The following is a 9,161-nucleotide window of genomic DNA, read 5'->3' on the forward strand; positions in this document are numbered from 1 at the left end:
CATTATGCTTTCACAGATGAGAGACAGTGAGAACGAGAACCCCTAATCTGAAAATAAATTAATGCCTAAATGCATTTAAATCTAAACAGTTCATCTGGGAATAAATTCACCACTAATGGCATGTTTATGAGTAGAGTCATGCATGTGAATCATGATATAATGGGGCCTGGGGAAGGTCTGCCTAGATAGCATACATGAGATTTTGGCTCTGTGCACACAGGGTGCTGCAATTCCAATGTTGAGCATTAGGGGGAGGTAAGAGACAGATGGGGCAAATGCAAGTACTGGGTGAGGAATTCAAATGAGAAATGAAATGAAAGAATAAATGTAAATAAAAGTCATTACTGAAAACCTCAGGCACCGAGAATAATTTTCAAACACTTTTATGAATCCCTCCACTTTATTTATCGTCCACTGGTCACAATGTTACCATACAAAACTCACTTCCAACATGGAACTGCATTGGAATGTGACTATTTTCAATATGCACACACACATTCAATAACAAAATTAAATACAGTTGTTTAGAAAATAAACAGGGCAGAGGAAAAGAGACACATTGAGTGATATCAAGACATGCAGTGACAAATATAAAAAATAGACATTTTGTTTTCTTTTTCTGTACAAACATACATGGACACATATAAATATATAGAAGTAAAAAAGAGTATTTTTAAAATACAAAGATCAAATTGTACAGTTACATTCCATAATAACAAAACAGGAGACGTAGCACAATATTCAAGTTGGTTTTGCCGTTTTGCACAGACACTGTACAATATTGTACACTGTAAGAGCAGAAATTAGATCACACAACTGTTGCTTTCTCCCTGTGGAGTCTCTTCACGCTGCTGTAAACATTACAAATGAAGAAAGGGTACAGTTTTTGTCGGTGGATTTCCTTTTGAAATCACTCATTCAAGCAACTTTGAGCAATCTGTTCTTTCAGTGCTCGCTTTGATGCTTTTAAGTCACCCAGATCACAACTTCAGTGCTGTTTTTTTACCTTTCTCTCAGCACTGAAAGGTAAGGAGAAAATCTGTTAAAATAAACAAGACGAGCATTACAGTGAATGTGAATGGTTTTTTTTTCTTCTTTTTTAATGTTGGCACAAGGAACAAGCATTTACCATAATGTGGTGAAATATTTCTTCATATCACACAGTGAAACAATGCTATGCCTTTTCTTTTTCTCTAGTTTTGCCTGACATCCTGCAGCAGTTTGTTGATCTCTTGGACCAGCTCGCTTGCATCCATGCCAGCCTCGTGGCGGTTCTCGCTACGCTTGCCACTCTGGTGACCCTGATGGAAAACACCATCAAAGTCATCTTCCTCATAATTCTCTGGAATTTCCTCCATTGCTGGTAGCCACTTTAAGTGTGGAGGCTGGCCACTGGTGGAAGTGGGAGTCGAAGTTGAGGGTGAGGATGAGGATGAGGAAGAAGTAGAAGAAGAAGAGGAGGAGGAAACATGGTTAGTCCCATTTCCAGACCCACTTCCTGGGTTTAGATAGTGAGTACTGGCTGCCCATGCAGCCACCCCTGGGGGGTAACTGGGACCTTTACCGCCTGGCAGCAACCCTCTCCGGTTGTCCTGGGGAACAGCGTTGTTACTGTGGTTACCAACAATGTTGCCACTTCGTCCATTTCCTCTCTCAGTGGTTGATGACGATGAGGTTGGGCTTGTTTCAGTGCATTCGGCATAGGAGTCCATATTAGGGGGTAGGAGTCGCTGAAACACAGAGTTCATCTCTGTGAGGAGGGAGCCAGCCCCTCCTCCAGCTGCACACACATCACCTCCTGCTCCAGAGACAACACCTCCAGCTCCTTCCTCTTCATTCCCAGATTCTTTGCCAAAAGTAGAGAAGCTCTTGCGGCGCTCCGAGTCAACGGAGGACTGGTCATCATCGAGCGGAGGCTGCTGGGAGGACTCCTCCCCAGGGATGTACATGTTGTTGCGGTAGTCAGCAGAGGAAGCGGGGGAGGAGAGGGGAGGCATCCAGCACTGGTCAGAGTGTCCCAGGACACGACATTCATCCGTGCACAGTCTCATAGCTAAAGCAGAAAACAAAACAAAAAAAATGACACTGAGTCAAGAGATGGTTCAACTACAAAAATCTTTCTGACATTCGTCATGCATCAGGCAAAGTAACAACAAAAGGTCTGCAAAACAACTCAAACAAATCATATGTTTAAAAATCCTCAGACAAAACCATTTTTTTTTTATGGTTGTCAATTGGTACGGAAAATGTCAACATCCCTGAATAATACAAGCCACGAAGCCTGAGACTGAAGTAAAGAGGGGTGAAAGTGTTATATTTGAAGTGATACACAGTTCACCAGGAGGACAAGGTGCTGATTTCTTTAAGGAGCAGGGATGCTGTTGAGTCTGACGAGCCATGCCTTATTCTGTTAGAATGATCCATGTACAATATCTAATTAATATTTCATGGTGCACCACTTCAGTCTTTCATTAAAATCAACATCACAGCTCTGCTTTGTAGGTTTTTTATTTATTTATTTTTCTCTCAGACTCTTCATATTCCTGTTTGGAGGGCCAGGTAGTGCCAGGTATGAAGACTATGACAGGATTTAAATAAACAAATAGACAAGTGTCAGATCCCACCCAAATGGCATCATAGGCAGCTATTAATGTAATATTTGGCTGTACTTCCAAGTATGTCCCCATCTTCCAACTACAAGACTGAGGCAGGGATTTGCTTGTTTGTTCTTTTATCCTATCCAGCATGAAAAAGCACATTTGCCCATCTAAATAGAAAAATCTAAACAAATTAAATCTACTGAAGAGAAACAGTGGTAATCCTCCCTCTCAGCCCATTATCTTCTTCCCCTCCTTTTTCTTTTATATTAGCATAAAAGATAGCAGAAGAGAAAGGGAGGGAGAAGGGTTCCAACACCTCCAAGTCATTTTCAAAGGGAGAACAAAAATAAGATAGAGCAGGACTGTCCACATCCACCAATACTCGCGTTATCCATCTCTGTAAAGATTGTAATACATTAACAAAATGAGGGAGCAAAAGAGAGAGAGGGCGAGAGATCCTCAGGATCTCACGAAGGAGAAAGCAAAAGAAGGATGGAGTCAGTAAGAGAGAGAATAACATAATTCTAAAAGCAATTACTATGAATTCTCCTCAGTTCAGACATGAAAGCGCACCACTGTCACTCACCAGGGGGAAAAAAAGAGAAAGAAAAGAAAAAGAAGGAGGGAAAAAAACAGCACTCTGAGACGCATACCGATGAGTGACAGGCGACTCATCTCCGCTCCAGGGAGGATTTTACAGACACGACTCTATCTTAGGGGCAGATAACGCACACACACAACCACACACACAGTAACAGCCAGACACACTGTAACCTCTCTCAGTGTGATAACGAGCGTGGAAATGAGGGCTGTGTGGAAGAATGGGGCTGAGTACAATAGGGATTGTGTTGGAAACAGGGTGAATGGAGTGGCTGTAAAGGCAGGTGTACAGACAAATAATGGGCTTAGGCCTGGTGCTGTCCATGGTGCTGAAATTTGTCAGGGAGGCAGTACACTGGGTGCCTGGGCGCGGTCCGCAGGAAGACAGCTTGTTTCAATTGTAGCTCATTTTCAATTTGAACTGAGAAAAATGATCTTATTTCTAAGATCATGAGTGGAAAATGGCCATTTCAACTGACTCAAAGTGAAGCAAGACACGAAATTAATCAGAAACCTACAACTGACAACTTCTGCAAAGTACAATAAAACTGAGGTGCAATTATGCTCTGGATGGTGAAGCAATATTTGAGTGTGAGTTGCTGCAATAGAAGGTGTTGGGTATGTAAGTCAGCTGACTGGCACCTAGTCATGCTGTTATGAAGGTGATGCAAAACAGGAAAAGGTGTCGTTCTACACAGGGACATAGGCTGAAGAGGTGAGTTGCATCACCAAAATCTCACCTGGGTGGAGTCGATGGTGCATTTCAAGGTGCATCAGGTCAGAAAAGCCCTCCCCCAGCAGCAGTCTGTCCACGGGGGATTCCCGCCCCATGTCACAATCACTGTCCCCCGCCTCGCTGTCCCCACGGCCACTGTCCTTCAGGCTGAACTTGTCCATGTCTTGTAACGCATACCTGTGAGAAGCCATTAAAAAAAAAGACTATGAACACATATAAGTATAGTCTGAAAATAAGTAATAGAATTTTACACTTTGGACAAACACAGGTGGCACATTCTGTTTTGCAGGTTAAACAAATCAATCTGTCCTTAGAGAAGATTAGTGACAAACAAATTATATCAAACTTAGGGCTGTTTCTGGAATCTGTCAAAACTTGTGACAAGCCTTGACCCATTAATTCTACACGCAGGTAAATTGCATCCATAAATAAATCATAGCAGCCACTAGGGTATCAATAAATATATCATCCAAAGATCATAATCAGATATTATGATGAAAGCAGTGATGGATGCAGACTTTATAACCTGAGCTCCTTTTAGCACAAAGGATTTTTTTGTGATATTCAGACATCTAAGGGTTTCACACTTAGAACAGAAGACCAGAAGACATTGGTATGACAATTGGAATATGAAAAAAAAAAAACCATTTGGACACCATAAAATCATGACCTACATGTAACTGATCAACTGACAGGGAAACCTGCACAACAGGTTGTTGACAAATGTCGGACACAATGAAAAACAAGAGGTTTAAAAAGTAAACAAAAGATAATCTTTTTGGGGGGGAACGGGTGGCTGGGGAGGTGGGGGGTAAATTACCTGTAGCTGCGGGAGTATTTGTTGCCACGGAAACTGGGTCTGGGCTGGTACTGGCCCTGATGGAGCATGGACAGAAGCTGTGAGACTTGCTACATCCCAAAAAAATGACAAAACAAACAAAATAAAACAAACAAAAAGAAACAGAAAGGGGGGATGAATAACAGATGGAGAATTGAGGAAGGGGAAAAGAGAGACAGACAACACAGAAGACAAAATAATGGATGAGTAAACACAAAATGGATGATGGAGGGTCTGCTAAAAATGGATGAGACAAAATGGATGATGTTAAAACAAAAAGGGGGGTTGAGGGTGAGTCTAGATGAATATGTAGACATATGACTGGGGGGGTGAGTCATGGTCATGATGGAGGTAATGGTGACAGGGTGTAAACAAGGTAAAGACAAAGACACGTCTATAATCATCAACAGTTTTTAATGAGAATCAGTTTGATCTACAGGGCAGTGTTGATTAAGTCACTGTCACACATGGAAATGATGAGTTAATTTGCTCAAACAGGGACAGCTGTGTGAGGATGAGAAGGCTGGTGTGTGTGTGTGTGTGTGTGTGTGTGTGTGTGTGTGTGTGTGTGTGTGTGTGTGTGTGTGTGTGTGTGTGTGTGTGTGTGTGTGTGTGAGAGAGAGAGAGAAACACTGAGAAAGAAAATTTGGAAAGGGGCTGAGGGATCATATTTGAAATATCTGAAAGTAATTTGTTTCTGTGTGTGTGTGTGTGTGTGTGTGTGTGTGTGTGTGTGTGTGTGTGTGTGTGTGTGTGTGTGTGCACTTACCTCAACTGGTGGAGTTGTGTGTGCCAGTTCCAGGGCAAAGCTCTCTGGAATATGATTGGACGAAATGGTCACTAGGCTGTTCAAGGATTGGCGACTGTGGTGGTTCTGCCTGCTCCCTATCTGGGCTCGTTCCATGGGAGGTGTGGCCGAAGGGGAGCGGTGGTGGGCTCTGATTGGGAGAGTGCCGTTCACTGTGGGGACCAAGGTTATATCACCTTTGTGGATTTGGCGTGAGGGCTTCTTTGGGTGGTGCTGGTGGGTGGATTCTGCTACCCGGCAGTTATAGGAGTGCCTGGTGTCCTTTTTCTCCCGGTTACAGCGAGAAGCAAACACCACCATGATAAACATGAGTGCGACGCAGATGGCTCCCAAGGAGATGATGATAATCAGAGATACATCAAGTGAAGTCTCTCCTTGGTCTGTTACTGACCCGTGGTTCTCAATGGTCTCATGGAGAGTGATTTTCAGAACGGCCTTAGCACTGAGGCTCTCACTTCCTTGATCTCTGACCACAACAGTCAGCTCTGCATGGTCATGGGGGAAGTTCTCCAAACTAGCATTGGCATGGATCTCACATGTTCTTGGCTCAATGAAGAAGAATCCTTCTTCGTTGCCACTGACTATAGAGCAAATGAGCTCAGCATTGACTCCTGTATCTCTATCAGTTGCCCTAACCACAGTTATTAAGTGTCCAGCCTCTGTAAACTTTGAAGCAGGCACATCTGCAGTGAAGTTCCACAGCTGAGGGACCACAATGACTGGAGGGTTGTCATTTTCATCCAGAATGTTCAGAATAACCGTGGCATTGCTGAGCAGTGCTGGTTTTCCTGCATCCTTTGCTTGCACAATAAAGGCTATACGGCTAACATCCTCTCGATCAAATGTGCGCAGTGCATAGATAGCGCCATTAGAGGGGTCAATGGTGACATAGGTGGAGATAGAACTGCCGTGAACAGAGTTCTCCAAGATGGAGTAGCTCACCTGCCCATTTGAATCCAGGTCAGGGTCAGTGGCCAAGATGGACGTCAGATATGCTCCAGGGGCATTGTTCTCTGATTTAAAGATCTCATATTGCCCCTTCTCAAAACGTGGTGGGTTGTCATTTTCATCAGTTACATGCACAGTGAAATGTTTGACAGTAGAAAGACTTGGAATCCCTCGATCCTCTGCCACCACAGTCAGGCTGAACTCTGACCTCTTCTCTCTGTCTAGAGACACATTGGTCAAAATCATGTAGTTGTTCTCATATGTTTTCTGCAATTTGAAATAGCCTTGACCATGAAGCTTGCACTCCACCTCTCCATTCAGTCCAGAGTCCAAGTCCTCTACCCTGACCAAAGCAACAAATGTGTCCAAAGGCGAAGCTTCAGATACATACGCTGCATCTCCATTCCCCTGAGAAGACATGAGAGTGATGCTGATGTCAGGTTTGTTGTCGTTGACGTCTACCACTTTGACCAGGATCTTGCAGTGAGCGGGCATGGAGTTTGGACCCATGTCCTGTGCTTGCACATCGATATCATAAGAATTAGCAGTCTCGTGATCCACGCGCCTGATGAGAGTCAGGTGACCGCTGTCGGGGTTAATTTTGAATGTCTCCATTATTTTCGGAGAGACATGACTGCTAAATGAGTAGACTATTTTGGCGTTTGTGCCCTCATCCGCGTCCGTTGCGTTTAAGTCAATGAGCAGAGTGCCAACAGGTGAATTTTCTGGCAGATTGATGACATATGACGACTTTTCAAAAACTGGACTGTTATCGTTTGAGTCAGTAACACTGATTTTAAGGAGGGTCGAACCCGTTCTCGGGGGAACGCCCCTGTCAGAGGCCGTGTATTGAAGTTCGTAACCAGAGCGCTCCTCCCGATCGAGCTCCCTGAGCACCACCAGCTCAGCATATTTAACCCCATCAGTCCTAGACTGAATGTCAAGCTTAAAGAAGTTGTTTGGTTCTAAGGCATACGAGTACAGTGAATTCTCCCCGACATCGGGGTCTGTGGCGCTGTCCAGGGGAATGCGCGCTCCCACGGCCGCGCTCTCGGAGATCTCAATTGGGATGACGGCGCGAGCGAACTGAGGTGCGTTGTCGTTAATGTCAAACACCTCCACCTCGATGAGAAACAGCTGGAGGTGCTCAGTGGGGAGTGTTAGCACATCGAACTGAATGGAACAATTCAGATTCTTTTCGCAGAGTTTCTCGCGATCAATTTTGGTCTTGATGCTGATTTCTCCGTCCTGCTCGCGCACATTGAAGAAAGACGAGCTTCCTCGTTGCATAGCTCTAAAGCGGAGCGGCACCGAGCTTGGAAGTTTAGCCAGAACATCCGCGACGTCTTCTTTCAAGCGGGCAATGACAGTGCCAACCTTCTGCTCCTCATAAATCTGATATTTCAGTGTCTTGCCAGTGATGTGCTGCGTCGCCAGTGCCAAAACCGCCAGAACTTTCCACATTCTTGTTAGAAAGAGTCCCTTCATTTTGGTCTCCTTTGTATTTTGCTGAACTCCGAAATAAGTCCAAAAAATGACTGCAAAATGCAGTGGAGATCTGTTCCAGTTTCAACTTATTAAATGCTGAGCTCGCTGATTCAGTAGCTACATTGCTTTCTCCACTGGGCAAGGGGAAAAACACCCGATTGTTAAATGTAAGCTTGCTTAAGTTGCTCTAATTTCCATAAAACCATCCGAATGTGTTTCTGTCTGTTCTCCGTTGTCATACAGATCTGTTGCGCGCATCCAGTGTGCGGGGGAACCAGCGGAGTTCCAATGAAATCTGTGCGCCTTTCTCTCTCTCCTCCCTGCCTCTGGTCTGTGCGCCGTGCGCTCTCTTTCGCTCCCTCTCTCTATTTGAGGTGCCTCTGCACACAGAGTTGCCCAAAATAACCGCCTCCAACGAACTAGTTGTAGATCAGCCACGACCCTTTTTTCACATCCCAGGAAAGACAAACGATCCTTAAATCCAAAGCTGGCTGGTGGCCACTCAAACTCCGAAAAGAGAGGAAAGGGGAGGCGCAAGAGGGAGGAAAGGGATAAAGTGTGTGTGGGGAGGTTGGGGGGGGGAGGGTAAAAACCCCGCCCTGTGGGGGGTTCACTTTCACCACTTTTCAGAGTAACGACTACGCATCTACAATGGACAGAGTAGAAAATAAACTAAAAAAGAGCATACTGAAATTGCTTCCCCCGTTGCTATAAAACCCCGGGAAGGTTTACGAGTTTCTCGCTTCGGGTCTGTTCTCTCCAGACTGCGCGGAGACACAAAGAGTCTAAATTATCATTAAACAAGAAAGATATACAGTCACCTTCATCTTTAGCTTTGTAAGTCCCTACACTTGAATCACTGATAGACACACTTTTCAAATAAAACATATAACCTAGTCCAGCTATAACCAGCTGTCACCACACACTCCTGCTGAATGATTGACGCACCGGGTGTCTCGGCGTTAGTGCGTATGCGTGCCACCAGCTTGTACTGTACCAAGTCTTTTTCTGCTCTTTCAAGTGGCAGCTGACTACCCCCTTCTCCATGCTCAGACACTTTGTAGGAGATGTGTTCAGCGCAATATATTTTTTCACATGTGCCTCATCTGTAGCTGTCTATGGGTGAGGGTATAAGCCGGGTAA

At 44.6% G+C, this 9,161-nt stretch overlaps 1 protein-coding gene across 3 annotated transcripts; it reads right to left on the reverse strand.

The window, feature by feature from the left end:
• Positions 1–381: 381 nt before the first annotated feature.
• On the reverse strand, positions 382–8,512 carry pcdh18a (protocadherin 18a). Of its 3 annotated transcripts, XR_005613248.1 has the most exons (5): positions 5,544–8,512; positions 4,757–4,845; positions 3,941–4,113; positions 1,130–2,053; positions 382–1,019 (listed from the first exon to the last, which is right to left on the reverse strand). XR_005613248.1 is itself a non-coding variant. In XM_031752081.2 (4 exons), exons 1-4 carry the CDS (start codon positions 8,016–8,018, stop codon positions 1,194–1,196), a joined length of 3,564 nt encoding a protein of 1,187 aa, XP_031607941.2. In that variant the 5' UTR covers positions 8,019–8,512; the 3' UTR covers positions 382–1,193. The 3 variants fall into 3 exon arrangements, 2 of the variants coding, with proteins under 2 accessions (XP_031607941.2, XP_031607940.2); XM_031752081.2 differs by having other exon boundaries at positions 382–2,053; positions 4,757–4,812; XM_031752080.2 differs by having other exon boundaries at positions 382–2,053.
• Positions 8,513–9,161: the final 649 nt, after the last annotated feature.

The sequence above is a fragment of the Oreochromis aureus genome, linkage group 6, assembly GCF_013358895.1.
Source record: "Oreochromis aureus strain Israel breed Guangdong linkage group 6, ZZ_aureus, whole genome shotgun sequence".
Lineage (NCBI taxonomy): Eukaryota > Metazoa > Chordata > Actinopteri > Cichliformes > Cichlidae > Oreochromis > Oreochromis aureus.

Coding starts and splice junctions, on each gene's coding strand:
- pcdh18a (XM_031752080.2), bottom strand. CDS start 8,018: ATGAAGGGACTCTTTCTAACAAGAATGTGGAAAGTTCTGGCGGTTTTG. Junction 4,846..5,543: donor ACACAACTCCACCAGTTGAG/GTAAGTGCACAC, acceptor TTTGGGATGTAG/CAAGTCTCACAGCTTCTGTC. Junction 2,054..3,940: donor GCACCATCGACTCCACCCAG/GTGAGATTTTGG, acceptor TTTCTGCTTTAG/CTATGAGACTGTGCACGGAT.